Source organism: Spea bombifrons, chromosome 3 (assembly GCF_027358695.1).
Source record: "Spea bombifrons isolate aSpeBom1 chromosome 3, aSpeBom1.2.pri, whole genome shotgun sequence".
NCBI lineage: Eukaryota > Metazoa > Chordata > Amphibia > Anura > Pelobatidae > Spea > Spea bombifrons.
In genome coordinates, this window is record NC_071089.1 from 13,532,043 (window position 1) to 13,553,769 (window position 21,727).

General features: G+C 37.7%; 2 protein-coding genes across 3 annotated transcripts in view; both read right to left on the reverse strand.

Annotated features, from left to right (window-relative positions):
• Nucleotides 1-21,727, reverse strand: part of CALM2 (calmodulin 2) — a 186,015-nt gene that overhangs the window by 149,994 nt on the left and 14,294 nt on the right. The gene's annotated exons all lie outside the window — the stretch shown is intronic.
• Nucleotides 7,458-21,727, reverse strand: part of KCNK12 (potassium two pore domain channel subfamily K member 12) — a 44,970-nt gene continuing 30,700 nt past the window's right edge. For both annotated transcript variants that reach the window (XM_053461082.1, XM_053461083.1), the window contains 2 exons: nucleotides 17,895-18,783; nucleotides 7,458-7,604 (listed from right to left, as the gene is read on the reverse strand). In XM_053461082.1, coding sequence (XP_053317057.1) covers nucleotides 7,553-7,604; nucleotides 17,895-18,783 — 941 coding nt within the window. In that variant the 3' untranslated portion in view covers nucleotides 7,458-7,552. The remainder of the gene's footprint in view (nucleotides 7,605-17,894; nucleotides 18,784-21,727) is intronic.

Here is a 21,727-nt window from a genome sequence, read left to right on the forward strand (position 1 = left end):
GGCAGCCAGTCCAGTCCCAATCTGCCATCCTGCAGGGAATTGGAGTCAAGGGGGATTCTTTAAACTATCCATGTAGCCAAAAAACAAGACAGGCGGATCGATAAAGATTACTGGAATTAAATAAAATAGAACTATATATATCTCATAAAAAGATTGGGTTTTGATGTTGGCACTTCCTTGCCAGCTCTCTTTGAACGTCTTTCTTATGTCCTTGGGTCTGTAGCATTGTTATAATTTTTATCCTGCTTCTACGGAATATGGGATAGGAAATATATTTCTGTGCTTGACGTGCGTCTTCTGCCAAGGACATGTCCTGAATGCCCTGCCAAGGCTATCCTGCAAGTTGTGAGAAGTGGCCAAGAACTTCTTTATCTCTGTATTCTAGCTAATGTGGAGTATGGAGCTTCGCATGCATGTGTCCCGGCACTGAACCTGCGACCTTACAAGCTCACAATATGTTCTCTCCTAGTGGCTGGGTCCAAGATTGGCTACCAGTGCCCTAGGCATGCTAAGCTACTAGACGGGTTAACACGCGGAATTAATGAATGAGGAAAGGTCAAGCGGGGAGGCATTTTTTATCTCGAGCAGTAAAGAAAATGATAACACTGTTGTTGTCAGATTAGACCTTCTATAAGCACTCCTTGGAGGTCATGTTGAATCATCAGACTTCATCGGTTCTTTCATGTTGTATATGACTGCATCTTGCCTCGTCTCTCATCTGCTTCTATCTTTATTCTTTTTTTTTTCAGAAAGAATCAGGTCATTAATAATTGTGTTCATTCTTTTAAAAAAAGCAGCGTACGATGCATTCTAATGAATTTCTCCTCATGCGTGAAATCAAGATAAGACCAAGTAGTTATCCATTAGCAGACTCCATATGCTTTCTGCCAATTTACAATGGCATTATTAAATGAAGCTCTAAATCTGCATGTTTCTTATCACTGTTGGATATTATTTACAAGCTAATTAATATTTCTGCAGATCGCTTTGTTCAGAAGGATCAGGCAGTGTCAGCCTGACTGCTCTTGGACTTGTAAGAACTTCAATGCATTTCACACAAAATATTACACAATCATGAATGCATGTGATTAACTACTTGTGCCAATAGTTGTTCCACCGTAACAATGTGTAAATTTGCTTTATTCAGGGTACAAAGCTGTTATGTATAAGCAGATCTCTTGCTGTGGTTTCATCCAACTTGCACTTTTACAATGCATTATAAAAGGTTGAATGAAAGTTCATTCTGTCTGAGAAACGTGGGCATTCACATTGTTAGAATTACAGTAAAACTTTTTTTTTCTTTTCACTTTCTCTATTATAGTTTTTTTATATATTTTTTTTTATTATTTATTATAAATATATACACACGCATTGGCAATGAAATGGTCAATGAGAGAAAGGTTTTATGAAAAGTGTTCAGTCTACTTTTAACTGAAAACCTAATGTTTCTGGCAAAATACTTTACAAAAAATTGCTACACCCACCACCCCACCTTATGATACTTTTATAAGTGCACCTTATGCTTTTGTTGCACATGCTCCTCACATCGCCTGCCTTATGCTCCTCCCACTATCTCACCTTGTGCTCCTCCCTGTATTCAGAAACTTTTCAGCCAATTAGGAGCACAAGAGAGCAAGGAGGCTGGGCTTCCCTGAAGGCAGCCCTGCCTGGAAACTTCCCAAGGTGGGCTACATTGAGCTCTTTCTCTTCTGTGGGAGTGGCTTCATTAATGGGTGGGGCTATCATATGATGCCCTATAATGAGAGGGAACTGGGCCGAGAGTAGGGGAAGTGAGTGAGGAGTAGGCAAAACATGGGTGGGAAAAGGGGTGTGGCCACAAACTGTTCCCCCACCAGGGAAGCAGAGCCTCACTCTGGGTCAAACCTGGAGAGTTCCCAGGTATGATTATATGTGAGATTTTATATAATAATAATAGTAATAATAATAATAATAATTATATTTTCCATTGGAGGTTTGATAAATAACAAGCTACGAAAAACACAGGATTTTGTGAATACATTTTTTTAACTGACTGGTAGTATCAGAGTAACAGGAATCTTCCACAATAATGCCAGGGGTATCTGTTTACCTGATATAGGCAATCATGTGGGTTTGTAAGCCTTGTGGTGCAGTGTCACGGACGTACAATACATCATTAGTCTATAGAAGTATATATAAAAAAAGATAAGTGTATCTGCCTTAATATATGGCTTTAAAGGTTTGGTAAGAAAAACATCTTTTGACTACATATGTATGTGAGCGTACAGGAAATTAGAGTTATTGTTTTGACATGTAGAAAGAATAATCTTTTCTTGGAGTTTTGATGATAATTTCTGATTGTTTTTAACAAATGACGACCTCTTACATTCATTACATTCAGACCTTTAATTATACGAAGGGAAAAAAAACACTTATAGAGAAAGGCAAAGCCTGCACTCCATCTAATTATACCGTAACACAAAGAGCTGTTAAAACACTTATGTTTAGATATGCAAGATGTGTCCAATACTTCTAGTGCCATCTTAATGGCTAAACAGTCTGGGTGATTTGTTGCCTCTCTAATGCCATTAATAAGGTCATTGCTTTTATGTGACTTTTTATGATAATTCCAAAGATAATTAAGGATGTTTTATTGATTTTCTTCTCCTGGTATTATAAAGGGATCTCATGACAAAATGTTATTGTTGCCTTTTTACAACATACTGTATTCAGAATGCCACCCAAGAGATGCAAAGGCATCGTTGGATGAAGGCAATGCATTTTACATCACTGCAAACACATTTTTATGTTAAACATTTATTTTTTACACTTTACTGTATAACAGTGTAATATTTCCTTTTTTTTAAACACCTGCACACATTGACCTCTATAAGATCTGTTATGTTTTCTGAACGCTGAGTGCTAACACAAGCACATCATTTGCTGGTTGTGGCCAATGAAACATTTTCCAAGAATATCACTCATTTTAACTCCGTGTAAGATGCTTTTCCCGACTTCACTTAACGTTCATGTGTTCAAGGATAGCCCAGTTTTTTTTTACATGCACCACCACCAGTACTGACCAGAGTGCATTGGTTTTCACTATGAGGCCTTTCATTTTATTTGGGGGAAAAAGATATTCTATTTCTACAGCACATGCTTGTGGTTTCAGATTGGATCCCCTGCAAAGGATGTCGCTGGGATCTTTTTGGCAAACACACTGTCTATGTTTTCTTCCACTATCTTTCTTTGTCCGTAAGCCTATCCTGCCAGTGATATACCTGCTTGCCATACCTGGGAACTTCTCAGGGTTGGCTACCTGGAGCACTTTCTCTCTTTTGGGGTAGTGGAGTTGTGAATATGGCGTGGCTAGCCCCAAACAGCCCCAGTGGGTGAGGGAAGAAAGCAGAGACTAGGCAGAAAGACCATAGGAAAGAAGACATGGCCAAACTCTGCTCTGCTTCCTGGGGCAAGAAGAAACTGACCACAGGAATAAGGACTTTGCCCGGAGCAAACCTTGTGCAAGTGTGCTGCTTGGTGCCGGCTCTAGTAATTATTCCTTCAAATGTTGTGGAATGGATATATTCTAAAAGAATGTAGAAGCTGCACTTCTTATGTCATCATTTCTCTTAATTTTCTGTGTATGTGCAGCAAGATTCCAGAGAACATTTCAGAATGTGACTTGCGTTGGTATGAGGAACCGTCCGTGTCCATGCCTGTGCGTGACTAACCAATTTACTGGTAACACTCCCAGTGACGAGATGACACTCCTGCCATCATAGGTACTTTAATGCATGTGATAGCTGGGTGGTCTCTTCAAGTTTATGGGTGTCCCTCTTACAAATACATGGATGATTCTGCACACACCATATGCATTTGGCCCTTTCTTCAAATCCCACTAGTTGCATTTCCACCCGGGAGATATTAATGTATTTAGAATGAGATGTCCCTGCTGGTGAAGTGTCCCAATACTTTTGTCCATAAAGTATATATATATATATATAAATATATTGTATGTTAGAACTGCAGGAAATATGTTGGCAGATTTGAGTGAAGGATTGAAGCATTTCATCATTATAAATTCTGAGTGTGTCAGCAGTATTGTTTTTGAAATTATATATTATTTCCTGCAAGGTATACCCTGACAAGAAATGTACGAATTTGATGAGACACTCTAGTTGGGTACTATACTATTCACGAGGGAATGCAAAATACAGTACCAGCCTCATATCTGACAGACTTGACAAATTCATAAAGACCTACTGCTTCTCAAAAGCATCATCTGTCACTAGAGCCTTCGAGAATGAGTCTCGTGTTTTCAGAGGTACAGCTTAGATACTGGGTTTCAAGACCACGCAAGGTGTATGGTTAACCATTTCAAAACGTTCTAAACATAACTGAGATTATTACTATGTTAGGTAACACAAAATACATTGTTGAAATAGTTTTACCCTGATTCTCTATTTTAGGGCTATGGTAGAGTCCCTTAACATATTGTGATGGCCAAACAGTGTTCTAAAATTCTGAAAAATTTTACAAATGGGTGGAAATACAGATATATTTACTTTTAACGGGAATTAGAATGTTTGGTTAGGATACAGAACACCATCCCACTTGGAGATACGTATTAAAGCAGATAATTTATCCCATGTGTAGCACTGTCTTTCTTTGATGAATAGACTTCTTAGAAGAAGATTACATGTGGTGAGTTAGTTTAGACCTTTTTAGATGAATCTGCTCCAATGACACACATGATGAATCTACTCCTACGGCTTACTTACGTATCCGTTAATTACTTTGAACATCTATTGTGTTGCTATTGTCTTTTTGATAAATCGACATTTTACACCTGTCGGATTAGGTATTTGTTTCAGTCAATTCGGTTAAATTATTTAACCTAGATGAAGTCTGTCAAAATGCCTATTTATCTATCCACCCACTCCCCTATCTATTAACTATTTATGACATTTGATTAATATAAGCAACGTATACTGAAGAAATGCATATGTATAATCATTTTTTACACAACCATTGTCTGTTAAGGGGTCATATGGTAATAGAAAGACATATCTTTATCTGTCTTAACAGGGGTTGGCAAATCCCATGAAACATGTACCATGGTTCCTAAATGTTTACTGGAGGCAGAATAAAAAGGGAAACAAGAAAGATGAGAGAAGATAGACTAGAGAATAGAAAGCAAGAGAGAAGAGAGACTGGAGAGGAGTCCAAGGAGAAGTTGTAGAAATGAGAGGAGAGAAGAGAAAGAAATACCGTAATAGATAAAGAAAGTACAAAAAGAGATAAACTAGAGAAAGTAGAGAAGAAAAAGGATGCAAGAATAAGTAGAGGTGAGAGAGGCAAAGAGAAAGATACAGATATAGGATAGAAAATAGAAATAGGGGGGAGTGTGCAGAAGTGATAAGAAATCAAGAGAATGAGAGAGAAAGGAGGTCAAAGAGAACAGAGACAAGAAAGAATGAAAGGAAAAAGTGAAGGAGGGAGAGAGAAAGCCCTTTTTCCTGTAATTATATTTGGATTCTCTAGCATTTGCATCAAAGAAAAAAAAACCTAAAAAAACCTAGCAAAACCTGGGTGTTCTAGGCCATATTCAAAATAAACAAACACGGAAATAAAACAGCTCTCACTATACAAACAATTGTTCGTTAATAGAGTATGATTGATGATTAATGAATAAAAAAAATGAACATCACATTGCAAAGCATATGCTTCTTTATATTAGTATTTTATGAAAAAAATAAAAAATGAACACATTCAGTTGGTGAATGTAAAGCTCGAAATGCACTATGCATGATTTCCCAGAACTAGTATATATGTATGGATTGATTTCCATGTCAATAACAGAACCTATTTTAGTTGTTTCTTATGTTTTGAGACTCTCTATTCATGCATAAAGTATCTGTGTATTTTTATAATGTTCTGTCCTACTGGTTGTGTTTGGATGGCTTTCTTTTAAACAGATGGAGCATTTTATTCACCATTTAGTGCGCTGCTTCTTGCATATGCTATTGCATCGGTCCTTATACCAAACGCTACCGACTGTTTCTGTGTATTGAACATGAATAACTATGTACTGTGAGACAATTGAGATTTATTATTCAAACTGCGTTTCCTGCTTTCAGTTGAATACTCATTTGTTATGTAGATTGTATAATCATCATTTGGTGCACTTACAAAGCACAGAGAATGCTTTATTTTCATTCTGTGCTTTTCTTAAGACAGCAGTTTTGCAGACAGTTTTAAATTATTTCCTATATAAAAATGTGCATGCACATGTCAAATGAATAAAAATTGACCGAATGTTTGGTAGGGTACCAATAAGGTTTGTCTCAGTTTTCAAATGTATTTTGTCAAAACAGAGCCGCCATCCTTGAATGACGCCGATGGCAGAACAGCAAGAAAATATATTTTCATCTTACACACCACTTTTGTTCAGTTTTAGCATTTTCCAATCTCTTCTGTTTTTATTGTGTCTGTTTCAGCATTTATTAGCATTTTTACAGTATTTATATATCTTGCATTAGAATAAATGGTCCAAGGACCATGACCCCATAGTATGTTCCAGAATACTGTTATATGATGTATACATAGTTGGCCTTTATTATTCTCTACATTTATTCTAAACGTTTCATACAAGTACTCTCCAGATTTTTCCAGATATAATTGGTAACTCATGCTCTACCTGGACTGTAACTCTTCACGATATCTCCCATGATGGGTTCCTCTTCTATTAGAACATTTTGTATCTATTTGAAGTTCAGGACTATTGATTCTTTCACATTGCGAGAGAAAACCAGAAACCTACCCTGCGGGCAGTCTCAAAGATTCTCTAGAATACCCAAGAGCCTCCCAGATAGCAAAAAAAACTTTGGTGAGATTTCAAATGGAGGAAAAAAATATATATAATACATTCCCTGAATCTGTGACAATTAATGTATTTTATCCATGTGAAACAATATTCCATGTCTTTATAATATAATACAATTGATAGTTTTACCAACCTTTTACCAGTAGGTTGCCCTGTTGGTCCTTCATGTCAAAGACAAATGTTTGGTAGGAAGCTCTACTCAGTAAAAACAATACAATTTTTATTTATTTTTTTACAAACATCACTGTATCCTTAGTCTTTTTTTGCAAAGTAAAGAGCACTTTTACAGCAATATGTTGTAACCATGCATGAATTCATAACTTTAATAGGCCAGGATAGCATTCCCAAGTTGCATATTCATTCCATCAAGCACTTTGTGAACAGAAGGCTAAAAAGTACTACGTCGCTATGAAATGGTCTACGTATAGATGTGTTTCGAATCCCAGTCAACATAATTAAGATGCAATTATGAAACATATTTTCCCTTTTCCCAATATTTTAAAAATGTATAAAAGACCATTGCAGGTATTAAAAATGATAGATTGTGCTTTTACATGCCAGTAGGAAATGGACAACTAGTTCTTGTCTTGAAGACCGCATCAATGCGAATATTTGTCAACTTTTTTGTTTGATTTAATGACATCATTAGTATAAATAAAAAGTCAAAAAAGTAAAAAAAAAATGCATTCAGTTTCGTGTGGTTGGAAGTCCAAAGCACTGGTTCTTGCTGCTTGAATACCTGTTGCACAAAGAAATACGATTTTGGTTTAATTTCAGCACAATTTTCATTGTTTTTTTTTAGATCAAATCATGTTTTTTTAATATTTTGTTAACAATTTGTCCTACTATGATGCAACCTGGTTCTAATCTCACATATAATTTAAAGCGTTTCATTCAAGCATGCTTAGTACATGTTTGTTTTTTCATATTGCCAAATTAACATTTGAAACCATAAAGAAATATGGCAAATGAGTGCTAAAAGGGAAAAAATACATAGAAATAAAATATGCATATTTCATAAACAACAAAAGACGATTTTGTTATATTCAATTTCCGATTATACAGTGTAGAAATATTTATCACTTTGGAATCTGCCGATGCTCTAAAAATCATAAATAATAGTTAATTATATTTTTGTCCATACAGAAAATTCTGGTCAACCTTTCATATTGACTTTTATGAAGACGCTTAAATAAAAGTTATGAACTTTCATCATATGGCAATTAAAAAAAAAATATAACATTCAATACCAAAATGAGACAAAATTACACAGACTATTTTTTTTTCATCCAAAAATGAAAGAAAAATTACAGTTTTCAGTATGACTTTTTTTTTCCAAGTTTCCCGATAAGGCAGATGTAACCTGAAGTATTTGTACCAGCAACAAATTATTGGTGGTGCGTTTTAAAATGTAAACAGGCAGATGAAGTGATAAATGGCACGTTGCAGATGTGTACATTTTTGATGGTGTCTCATGATTATGTGCTTCAAAATATTCCCATGCAACACATGTACAATGCAATGGCTAATAAATTCAAGGCATAGACTGCATGCTTTGTATCTGAAAACAGGTACAGAGAATGTGTTAGGCATTCAAGAATCATTGTAGGAAATAAAGTGCTTGTGAACATTCATGTGGTTTCAGGTGGTGGAGAAAGGCAGAAGACCTGCTTTTAGACGCAGTAATTATAGAAACATCTGACGGCAGATAAAAATCTAGTGTGGCCATTTTTCCTGATGTAAAAACTCAGACCTTAATCAGTACTTGGCTTAGATTCAATCCCAATGGCTATCCCATGCATGTGTAGATTTCCTCGCTGTAATAGCCCCTACCACTTCTGCTGGGGGGCTGTATGTTTTTTTTTCTCAGTAAAGTAAAATGCCCTTACATCACATCTAAGCCTCTAGTTTTAGATTATGGCCTCTTGTTTTGAAATTTCTTATCTTAAAAGTGAGTTTTTTCTTAATGGCGGCCATATTTGATTCCCATTGTTCAGCGCTACGGAATTTGATGGCGCTATGTAAAACAATAAATAATAATAATAATATTTTAACTTTTCCCAACCTGGACTGCTCTTCTGAGAAGGACCACAAGCTGCATCTGCGGTATTAAAAACCCCCACCAGACCCAGCTTACTATTACTAACACACCTGTTGTACAGCCCAACTGGGGGCCAGAGCATGGAAGGGCCAGGTATTGTGAAGCAGGACACCATGTACCTCGTTGGTGGAAGCGGTTATGCATTGGCAGGAAAAGTGAGGAACATTTATAAATGATTTGCCACAAAAAGTATGGCTTTTTAATACCAAGTTGACAAACTGCTCCATTCTTCACCATCATGTTAACAAGGGTCCCACACACATGCAAATACTTCCCTTCATTTAGTCTTAGCTGACGACATTGAATAAAAGCATTTCGAGAGAAAATAAATGATTATATCTGATTTTATTGAAAAGTTCATGAGGGAAATAAATGGAACAGTTATGAGAGTAATAATAACAGTAGAACAAAGCTGACGTGGCGGAATGCGTATCATTATGGGATTCTTTGAGTGATCATTGAAGAGTTCTTCAATGGTATTAACCAAAGAACATTGAGTGGATGTGACATTCATCAATCTTAATGGCATATCTTATAATATATAAATGCATGATCACTTATAATAACATATGATAAGTGCAGCATTAAGATGTAAGGAAAATCCGTGTACTTAACAAACGATTTATCAACAATCTTAACAATTCAACACAAAGCTGAATTTCAATGGCTGCCATTATTAAAGATGCCAATATTCCTAGTTGCTATTTGTATAATCCCTCCGCATCTCATTCTGTTCAGGTAAATGTTAAATGTAATTCTGCTGAGAAGTGAGAATTGGTTGCCAGGAGAAAAGACCGCTTTTGAGAGCAGAATGACATTGTATTCATAAGCCAGTTGGGATCTGTGGTGTCAGCACAAGTCCGTGTATTCTAACTAGAAAGACGTTAAGGCTCTTCGGGTATAATGGCATTTAAAATTGGAAAAATTGAAAAGGAAATTGGTCATAAAAAGATATAAAAATTGTTGGCTCCATTGCTGTCTTATTACAACAAGCTACAGTGTCCTGCTTAGTTTTTTTGGTGCTGCCTACTATTTGAAGCAAATCTTATCTCCCCATCCCTCAATAAATCTTTGTGCCAAGCATCACGATAAGTAGCTCTGATAACACAAAAATAGCTTCACTATCCCACAGAGCTCTTGGGTGTCAGAATATGACCTATAGAGCCAACTACCCAGGGATATCTGCAGATGGATTTGGAATTACAACAGGGAAGATAGATCATATCCCGATACAATATAATCTCCAATGCACAAGGATTTCATATCAATAAATCTTAAATTATAATTTCATGCTTCTAGATCTGATGCAATATTTGGGAAACTGGTTCATGGCTCAAAAATAGGAATAAACAGAAAGGTTCTATATATGTGTTGATGTCCCCATATATAACGAAATTCCCTTTATGTGCAGATAGTATGAACTTTGATTTATTTTTTTATTAGTTAATAGTTATTAAAAAATACATGTGTTAATTTTAGATACTGCTTAAAATAGTGCTTTTCTCAAACCTACCGTATTGCTTGCTACAAAATGGTTAAACGTACCTAATTAGAAATAAAGTTAATTTTCTTGCATTTTCTTACTAGTTTGGTGAATGCAATTGTTTGTACATATGGAAAGGGTTAATTTTGACAAAGGGATTAAACAATCAATGCAAGTGAAAAATCCAAATGAGATGCAGTCATGCAAAATGCATTGAGCGCACTGTCTCTACACAGTGAAATAAAAATATAACATGCACTTTTCTGTTTGCATAGTTTATTTCGTAGTGCCAAATTCTGTATAATCATGTTGTCTGCAGAGCTCAAGATCAGGTTTTACAGAAAAATACATTTTTCATTGCATGCAAATGAATACGTCCACCTCCATTTTGAAAAGAATGGGTTAAAGTAGAAGTGCAACCTCCTACTTTGAAATGAAGAAAAAAAACAGTAATAATATAATTTTTTTTCATAAATATTTTTTTAAATGCCCACGTCATTAGTTATGTAACTTGGGAGAAAGAGGCCTAAGGACCTGGGGAAACTGCCCTTCACCTGGAGACAAACCCAGATAGTTCCGATGTACGGTCATGACCCCTGATGTCACATTCTATTCCAATTAAGGGGAAAAAATGCAGATGTAGATAATGTTGGCCACAGGATTCAAAACCCCTCATGCCTAAACATATATTTTTTGGAAGTTATTACAAAAATTCTAATGCTACAAATCCTGGTGGCTATATGTAGAGTTTATACTCAGAAAAGCTTCAGGAAGTGTCTCAAAATGTTTAAATCAGAACAGCCTAGGGGCAATGCCCCTCTTGCCAGCCCTCCTCTGCCTGGCCTGATCAGAATGCAGGGAGGGATACACTGTTGGGTGGAGGGGCCCTGGGGAAGTTAGTAACGGCATCAATGGAGGATTGATGCCATTACTAACTTCCCTAGAGTCCCTCCACCTGGATGTTCAGGCATATAAACAGCAGTAAGAGCACTCCCTTTCATCAATAGTTATTTAGTAGACATACTGTAGTTTAAATCTTTAGCCAATATTTTCTTTAAGATGCTTTTATGAACATTTTGTAATGTTAAATAATGTTTACGTTATTTTGTTAATAACATCAGCCAGTGGGTGTTGGCAGCAAATATATATTTATAGCCCCTAGCTGCCCCCCTCCACATTGGGCATCTTCCCTGCATTAAAAGACACAATGCAGGAAGAACGCCATCCCTCCTGATCTTTCCGCTTGAGCCTAGTTGGCTTAGGCCAGGATACCTCACTGGTTGACAGTTTCTATCGGCTTTCTCTGGTGTGTTTATCCCACAAGAGTTACAGTGAAAGAGGGTGAAATCACGAGGCCTCTGCGGTAACTCCAGGGAACACCAATACCTACACTCCCAGACTCCCAGGGAACACCAATACCTACACTCCCAGACTCCCAGGGAACACCAATACCTACACTCCCAGACTCCCAGGCAACACCAATACCTACACTCCCAGACTCCCAGGCAACACCAATACCTACACTCCCAGACTCCCAGGGAACACCAATACCTACACTCCCAGACTCCCAGGAAACACCAATACCTACACTCCCAGACTCCCAGGGAACACCAATACCTACACTCCCAGACTCCCAGGCAACACCAATACCTACACTCCCAGACTCCCAGGGAACACCAATACCTACACTCCCAGACTCCCAGGGAACACCAATACCTACACTCCCAGACTCCCAGGGAACACCAATACCTACACTCCCAGACTCCCAGGGAACACCAATACCTACACTCCCAGACTCCCAGGGAACACCAATACCTACACTCCCAGACTCCCAGGGAACACCAATACCTACACTCCCAGCTCTACCCATTTTGACCATGTAAATCCTGGAAATTGCATGATTTTTACATGAATTATTTTGTATTTTCTTTCTTTATTAATGTTTTAAATACATGCTGAAATGTACTTATTATTAAAAAACAATGAGCCTCAATCCTTGGCCAATGACAAATGCACTTGCCTACGGCTTTGGCTCTGCTTGCTTGCAGCGCCTCGGTTCCTGATGATCGGTTTCATCACTTCCAGCGGCGTGCACTGACAGAGCTTAATGCATTGTGGTTCTCATTATGTATCTCGCAAAAGATTTTTTTAACCCTGTAAATACGTTAAAAATGATTTCCCAACATGTGAAACGTGTTTTATTTTTAAATTGAACCCCCTCTCTCCTATGACTTTGGAGGAATTATTTATAGACATGCATTTCATGTCAGGTGTCAAATGTTATTCTTAATTGCATAAAAACAGCACACAAACCTATTAGTCCCTGCAATTCGGCAATATGACAATGAGGCATTTGTTATTTTACATGATTAAAAAAACTATTTCTGGGAAGCACTATGAATCCTATTTCTACTGAATTTAGTTTATAAAAGTGTGAAATTCAGCAGAACCTTACATTATTTCATTGGCTCCCCCTGTTATGCACCCGCTGGCTTCTCTGTGTTTGGCGCTGTGAACTGTATCTGCATTTCCATTTTCATAAAGAGTTTGTATTTTGTGCTCGTGGTAACAGTTTGCACATTGTGCATACAGGGATACATATCTGTATGTGTTTTGGAACAGTCGTGATGATTCTACATTATAACATTCCCACTACTACAGTATCTATAGTGCCCACCCACATAACCCCTTAGTTTAGTGGCTGTTAAACTCAAGGTCATCTTATGGAAACCATTAAGAATTTATGAGTGGTAAAAGTTCTCAGCCCGTTTAATATTTGCTGATCATCTCACAGCTTTAGACAGTAGAGAATGGCATGAACAACTTATGGGATCATCGCAGTGTTTACACGTCTCCAAGTTTCTCACAAACTGCACAGCTCTGGAAAATGTAACATTGGGACTCACAATCTGTCCTGTAATAATGGCTGCTCAAAAAATTAACTTTTTAACTCAGATGGGTTATTATGAATATCCCCCTACGACAACCCTGAGTTTCTTCCTCTGAATAACTTGGCCAGGGTTGTTTCTAGCACATACATCCCATAAACACTGCTGGGAACTCTACCGGTTTGACCCAGGGTCTCCAGATGAAACCCCGCTTCCCCAGGTCACCAGCCACAAATAGCATTCAATAAGTTGGGAGTATGAGGTGAATTGAGTGTGTGCGGCTGCTCTAGAGACAGAGGTGACTGACTTGGAGTGACCTGAAGTATTGCTTCACCCAGCGCCGGCCCAAGGCAAAATGCCGCCTGGGGCGAATTTTAAAATGACGCCCCCCCCTTATCTACCCTTTCTCTCCCTCCGTCCCTGCTGCCCCCCCCCTTGTACTTACCTTTCAGCAGTCCTGCGGTGAGTCTCCCTGTTCGGTCTCGGTGCCGGCTTGTAATGCTGAGTGCCGGAAAAGGGGGCCTTCTTCCAGCACTCAGCATTACAAGCCGGCACCGAGACCGAGCAGGGAGACTCGCCGTAGAGGAGAGAGGGGCGCCGAGCGGGTACTGACAGCTTGGTATGCGAAAACCACTCGCCGCCCATTTCTCTCTCTTTCGCTTTAAAAAAAAATAAAATGGCTTGGGGCGGCAAAGTGCCGCCCCTTCAAAAGTGCCGCCTGGAGCGGTTGCCCCACTCGGCTCCATTGTCGGGCCGGCCCTGGCTTCACCCAAAGACTCCAGGTAAAACCCTGAGAATTCTCATGTATGCCTATTAGGTAGGGTATCTGGGTCATATTCAGAGAGGCAGGATTATAACTGCATGTTTCTTATTTATTTCACTGTTTAGGTTCTAGGTTTAAAATGTTTGGATCCACATTCACAAGCTGGTATGGTTGTTTTTTTCCCTACACTGTATAAAAAATAATATCTTTAAGTGACCCTGTTCAGAAAAAAAACAGTAACTATTTTCACCCTGAATGTCTCCTGTAGGAGCTCAGAATATCACAGTGACATTAATAAGTATGTAAACAGCAAAAAAACATAAATGGTGTAATGATGGGGTCTGTGCCCCTCCAAAAGCAGTTTGTTTCCCAACACCCTTAATTAGCAGTGGAGGGGGTATATAAAGGGCATATACCACCCCAGGCTTATTGTCAACCCTCTGTTAATAAAATGTCCTGGGAATCCCTGTTTATTTTTAAAAAAATGATCTTTAATTATTTAATGTAGTGGGGAGTGTCATTTTATAAATTAGAGGTGAAGACATACGAGTTTCCTTTGACATTATAAAACTATTGGAAGCACCCACATTCTGTTGCAAACAATGGATGCATTAACCCTTAACTCAACTAACCACCCAATTATGTGTTTAACATTGTTTTTATGGTATCTACAAAAGTTTGACATCATGATTTTTTTAGAACATCCAACTATTATTATTTTTCAGATTAAAGGCTTTTTTTATCTTTACTTTTCTGTAGGGTATTTGGATTTTAATGTCTGAATTCCTAATAAACTTGCCCTGTCAGAGAACTATTCTTTACGATCACACATAATCTATATTGATTCTGCAAAGCATATGAAGATATATGTTGAAAACAAAGGAGGTTGGTGCTATGGTTACCTGCTGGAGAGGCATAAGGATACATTCCAGTGAGTTAAGGATGTATAAATTTTTAGGTAGTTAGTATTTTTTGGTTAGTAAAGGGTTTAAATTAGATAACCTTATCTCCAGTAATGCTATCAAACAGGTATTGTATATAAAATGTAGGGTATAATTTGCTTTATACTGTGAATGGCATTTGGTGTGCACCGATGCTCCTACATTTGTACTGCCCAGCCTGTTTATGGTCTGCTCAGACTTACATTCAGTTTTATATATAGAGTGTGCTATCCCGGGGTTAGGTCTTGTGTACGTCTTCATTTTCAGGTTTATTTGTCTTTTATATTGTGAAGCATCCTGCAGCAAGAAAACTACTTTCAGCTCACAAACAGTAGAGGGAATTTACTGAAGGTACTTAAGACGTTACCATTGACCTGTCATATTGATCAGCTTTCATAGTGCTTTTGCTAATTGCTTATTTAATTGCCCACTATTTATTATGAACACGAAATAATGCATCGATAAATTGAAAGGCCACAGTCAACAAATTCCAATAAGGAAAAGAAACGGACACCATTTAAGGCTATCTTCTTTTTTTACTCTGAAGGCAAATGTGATTTAATAAACCATATTTTACTCTTGGACACGATGTCACTCTTAAAATATGAGGTAGAATTACTATTAAAAATTCAATGGAGCCTGAGAATATGTCATTCAACAAAACGTATAGCATAGTAGCTAGTGTATGACCTCCATTGAGGAGTCTCTCTTTTTTTTTTACTACAGTGGAAACTTCTCTGTAGTGAATCAGACTGCTCCTGCTCTAAACTGGAATTTTTGCAAGGCAAAATTTACCCACTTAAAGATTTTTCATCACAAAATATGTTCTATAAAGTCTATGTAGTCTTGCTGCTTAGACATTAAAAATGAATGGTATAAAAGCGATGACAAACTCCCAACAGATTGTCCGTGGGAAAGTAAATTCTATAAGGCTGGTCTCACTGGAAAAAGTGTAAATCTAAAATACAAACAAATTTCATCTCCCTAAGATGTGTATTTAAGCTTCTTATAGCATGGATCAGTGGGGTAAGGTTAGGTTATCTAGATGCATGATCAAGGGGTCAAATGGTTACCGACCCATGGCACAAGCTCATTTGTTATGTCATATGTCATATTGGCTTAATGGTTACCCCATATGCCTGCAATTAACTCCAAGTATTCTTCCTCTGGCCTCTTTCCTATAGCATACGTAACACACATTCTAAAAGCTTATGCCTTAGAAACCTATGACATACACTATAAAATAACTCAACTTACTCAAAAAAGCCACCTACTTGCAGCCATAACTTTCTGAGGAAGACCTTGTCTCTACAGGAGAAGGCATCCAAGTTCATCCTGCTCCAGACAGTTTGCCCACCTTTTGGGTTTTATTAACAGAGTTGCATTCAGTTGGTAATCTGGTCAAGTTGTCAACGATCATCTGAATTGTCTGAAAATAACCAACCTATCTTACTTTCCAATGTAATGTAGAATACACGTAGACACTGCCATCTTGCACAAGATTGCTATGTAGTGCAGATCATCTGCTTGCAGAAAGTCAACTTAAATTGAGCTGGCAGTCTAGTTGAAAAAAGGCACCAACGCAACAGAATCTATATTGATGTGACGTGGCCAATTCCATGGCTGACATGACTAACAGGTTTGTATAACAGACCTCACCGTCAACACGCATAGCCAACTTGACCGACAAATTCGTCAACCAACTCAACAACAGTCAAACTGAACTTTAAAACTGCTTGACACTTTTGGGATAATGTTCAAAAGCTCAATTCAACTTTTTGTAACTAGAATTGTTGCTAGATTAAAATTAAGCCTCCTTCTACATCTCCATACCTCCTTAAATATTTAATTACATTGGGTCCTCAGACTGACAAAAGCAGGACCATATTGTTACATTCTTTACCAGTTATATTTATTTATGCTCATACCTTTGTGTACATAATACGTATTTATCACTTGTCCATCCTACAGCTTTCTGTCAGAGTAGTTCAACAGTAAAAGTGCTACCTATCTTCATGGCTTATAGGATCTTGTTTTCAAGCAAATAATAATAAAAACTTCTAACAAATATCTCCAGGTATTCACCATTAGCGCCTGGTTGAAAAAAAGACAATAGCTGAAAAAATAGCAACTGGAGGACTGCTGTTGAAAAGCTGTATCTCTGATTGTCACCCAAATTTTATTACTTTTCACTGACATCTCAAGGTGTCTAACATTACTTATGACCCAGACTTGAAATGACACCATTCATTTGCTATTGATTTTATTAACCAATGTTTCAAATGAGGTTTGATGAAAATGTAAAAAAATGTGCAAAGTTAAGATTACAAGGCATCCCCACTTCTCCAAATATATGAATACTTTGAAGACAGTATGACAATGTAGACATATCTTCAAATATCTTATGGAACGGCTTTAGAAGAGGCTTTCAAGAAGCAATAATTAAGAGTTATAGCTACAGACTGCTCAAGAGAATGCCTGCTCTAGAGCCCTAAAATTAGTCATTAATTTATGTCAAATACTGGAAGGTAAGCAACCTTTACGTATCCAGCTTCTAGGGATCTCCATGTTTCAACACTATTATATTCAATGACCATCAAGTAAAGCATTAAGAAAATAAAACATTTAAAAAACTAAAGTATTCATTTGTCAAAGACTTCTTTTTACACCCAATAAGTGAATAAATGTTAGCGGAGCAGAACTTGAGAAATGGAAAATGTTGTTAGTGAGAAGAAGATGGGTAGTTTTTTGGAGCATGTAAATTTTAAGGAAAAAAAATCATAATTTTTGCAAATTTTATTTAAGAAAAAAAAAAGGAACTGGAAATATTATAGAAAGTTGGAAAAACTCTACCTAGAATCACTTGTTTCTGCCAACCTATTGTTCATGATGGCTAGTGCTCCGACCCCTCCTGAGAATCCATTTTGCCTGGTAGTCATGCACACAGTTCTGGGGTAGCCATTGGCTGTTTCAGATAACTGTTTCTGCAGAATGGCAAGAGATACTTTATTTGATGCTGTAAGGTCTCTCATGGAGATCATCTCACCAGAAAGTCTCCTGCCCTCTGTGTCGCTGTCAAAATTTTCTGTGTCAACAGACAGGGGATTCCTGCGGAACCGAGCTCCTGGAGTAATAGCATTGCGGCGCCCAAGACGGGCATTTGATTTATGGCACTTATAGCAGCATCTGTACCTACATTTTTTTAAAAGCCAGTTTAAAACTTGCTTGATTACAATCGATATGACGTTAAAAAGAGAGTAAATGCAACATACTCCCAAAAATATAAACATGAAATTTCCAAACCTGTATAATCCCTGATATTGGTACTCTGCATTTTGGCTGCTTACCAAATCTCCAAAGCCAATGGTGCTAAAAGTGACAAAGCAATAATATAAGGAATCAATGTAGTTCCATCCTTCTACAGGTGTGTACATGGCTGATGCACAACAAGAAAGGGTTATGGCAAATATGCCCAGGATCAGCATAACGTGATACACCGAGGGCTTCCATCCAACAAGACTGTCCACCTCTGACACGGATGATCCTCTTCGAACGGTGGGTGGCAGAAGTCCGTTTCTCCTCAGTTGCCTTTCATGGCAAGATTTCATTACAAAAGCCAGAAGTGATATTATCCTTTCCAAGAAAAGGTTGAAAAACAGTATGGTTCCAGCACATCCAAAGAGGCCATAAAAGATGAGAAATACTTTCCCGGTGACAGTGGCTGGAGTGGTCATCCCAAAACCTGCAGGGACAGAGACAGTTGCAGAGAATGAATTACAAAATTAAATGTTTCAACATAGAAATACATTGGTTTGGAATTCTTGTATTTAAGTATCCAACAGACATCTTGATGGTTTCACAGGTTTAGGTACAGGACCAGGTCAATCAGCAGAAATGGCTCACCAACCGGTTACCTAGCATTACTCTATCTAGTCTTCTCTCTCTCTCTCTTAGGAGGTAGAGAAATGCATCCATACTTAGGTTATTTTGTAGAAATTTTCATAATATATTTTAATCTCACAGCTTTAAATCCAACTAATTTCAAAACCGATGAATTTATTGAAAACAATACATTGTATTTTTCATAGCCAACTCACTATAATTAGTTAAGTACGATAAAGTAAATTCTGCTTGCAACTATTATGAATATCTTCCTTCTCTTGTACTATATCTAAAACTAAGCAGCAGAAATAATTTTTGCAAGATACCACAAACACATCTATTTTCAAAGGACGAAAAGAATATTTCACTCTTTGATGCAAGATTTATTTTTGGCATCAAAGCTCTGATAATGATGTCATGTTTTAACAGTTAATTCAAGATGAGGTTTCCAAAGAAAAAGACAGCACAGTTAAAATATCGCAATATGGTCCATTAATTCAAACCCGTTATTCAGATGAAAACGAATTCACAGTCACTTTGCTCCAGCAAATTTGTTAATATTCTTGGCTCAGAATAAGTGTTAGGCATAATAAGCAGTTAAGCACTAAAAGCGATGATACATTTTTGTTGGTATAAATTACACAAATGAACCAAAAATTACCATGAAAAATCTCAGAAGGGAATAACACCCCAAAAGTCCGTATGCTTAATTACAATTGTGACTTCGGGACCCGTCATTTTGTTTGGGGCTTACAATTCCAATTAACTAGCAGCAAATTCATCTAAGTAGGCTACACTAAAAATGAACTGGCACATATAAAATAATCCATTGGTTTTATTATCATCAATGCTTGTAATTTATTCAGATTTATGTTTCCCACATTACTCTTTATGTCTGTCTCCATCGAAGACATAGAATGATTTTTTGTAATTTCCTATGAGCACTAAGTAAGGATAGCATTAGAATCTTACTGTCGGCCCCTGACCTCTTCATAGGTATTAGACTCCACAGTAGTCTATTCTGGTAACTCTGATGGTCCCAAGCAGTGCCAGACTGGTCTTTAGGCACACGCTCCCTAGCTGTGTGAGCCCCTGGTACTAGAATGGATAATTTGGATGGTGGTGGTGCATAGCAGCAGAAGTCTTCCAGACTGCTGTATCCGTGAGGAAGGCAGTCAGTAGGGTTGCATACTTGCGTGGAGCCTGGTGCCTACAAGATAAGAGTAATTGATTGAATCTGAATATGTGTGTTTTTCTTCTTTTTGTCTTGTGTCTGTCTACTTCTCTTGTCTGTCTATATTATCCCCTTTCTTTATTTCCATTTTCACTATGTATCAGCTCTTTCCTCTCTCCCTCCTCCTCTCTTTGTCTCTATTCCCATCTCCTCTCTGATTTCTTTTTTGCTCTTGCTTTCTTCTCTCCATTTCCTCTCTCCCTATTTTCATAATTCCCCCTCACACACACACATACACACACACACACACACACACACACAGCACTTTCCTGCAGCTTCTCCTCCACCCACACGCAACACTATCCAACAGCAACAACATCACGTGTACAATGCTACCCAGCAGCTAACGACAACACTATTCAGTAGTCTCACTCTATCAATACAATATGCGGCATAAGGGTCTTATGGTATAACATTACTCTGTCTCAACCTACATACATATTACTTAAGAGAATAGAGTTGTCCCTCTGTCCAGGGCTTACCACTGTCTTAAAGCAGGTTATAGTAGGTTACCATTGGCACATTGTCAAGAACCTGTCCTAATTCCTTGCGTATTATAAATCAACATCGGTGTCTACATTGCATAAGAGGCTTAGTTTATGAGACAGCCTTACATGGAATTTTAGCATGTTTCACCAAAGTGTGCATTATGATGATCATTCAGCAAGTGAACAAGAAACAGTAATACTTTGTGCTCCAACAAGAAGAAATATATTTGCTGGTAGTTTAAGACTATCCGCAGTACTGAAAATGGCAAAGGCAGAAACTATTAGTTGACAGATAGGATTTATAGGTCGAGCAAATGATAATATCAAACCTTCTGCCACAGAACTTTCCATAGAAAACATATGAACCAGTGTAATATGAAATGAAATAACAAAACCCCCTGGCAACACATCTGTGGGACACGAACAGACGAAGATATAATGTGGACATTCTCGCCCCCAGAAGATGGGATTGTTTGTTGCGTGAACTTGGAAGAGCTCCGTGGAATTAGTGCTGCTCTGCCGATTTATATGTCTTTGCATAAGTGTACATCTGTATTCACTGGACTGTGGATCACCCGAATTAGATTTAAAATACTGTCATATGGACACTGGAAGAACTGTAATTCACTTTGCAGATGCATTTTGGGTCATTTTTAAGGATGAATTAAGCCACTTTAAGACTCATATTCAGCTAATGAATTCTATTTAAAGAAGTATTGATTTTTATTTATTAGACAGAATCAATCCTAATCAATTGTAATCAAGCCATCTGAATGACCAACAACCTTTTTAGATCATCCCCATCCAAGCAGTTCACTCCTACTGTTTCCCTTCCCCCTCAACTACTGACTAGATTATAAGAGATTAAGAGCAGGTCCTCTTCTCTTTTTGTACCAGTTTGTTATTGTTTGTGATTTTAATGTATTTATTTGATTGTAACAGCGCTACAGAATCTGCTGGTGCTATATAAACAGTGGCGTAAGGGGGGCGGTCCACCCCGGGTGCCACTCATCAGGGGGTAGCCTGCTGCTTACTTCTGTGGCGCCCGCGCACTGTATGAGTAAACTCTTTTCCAGCGCAGG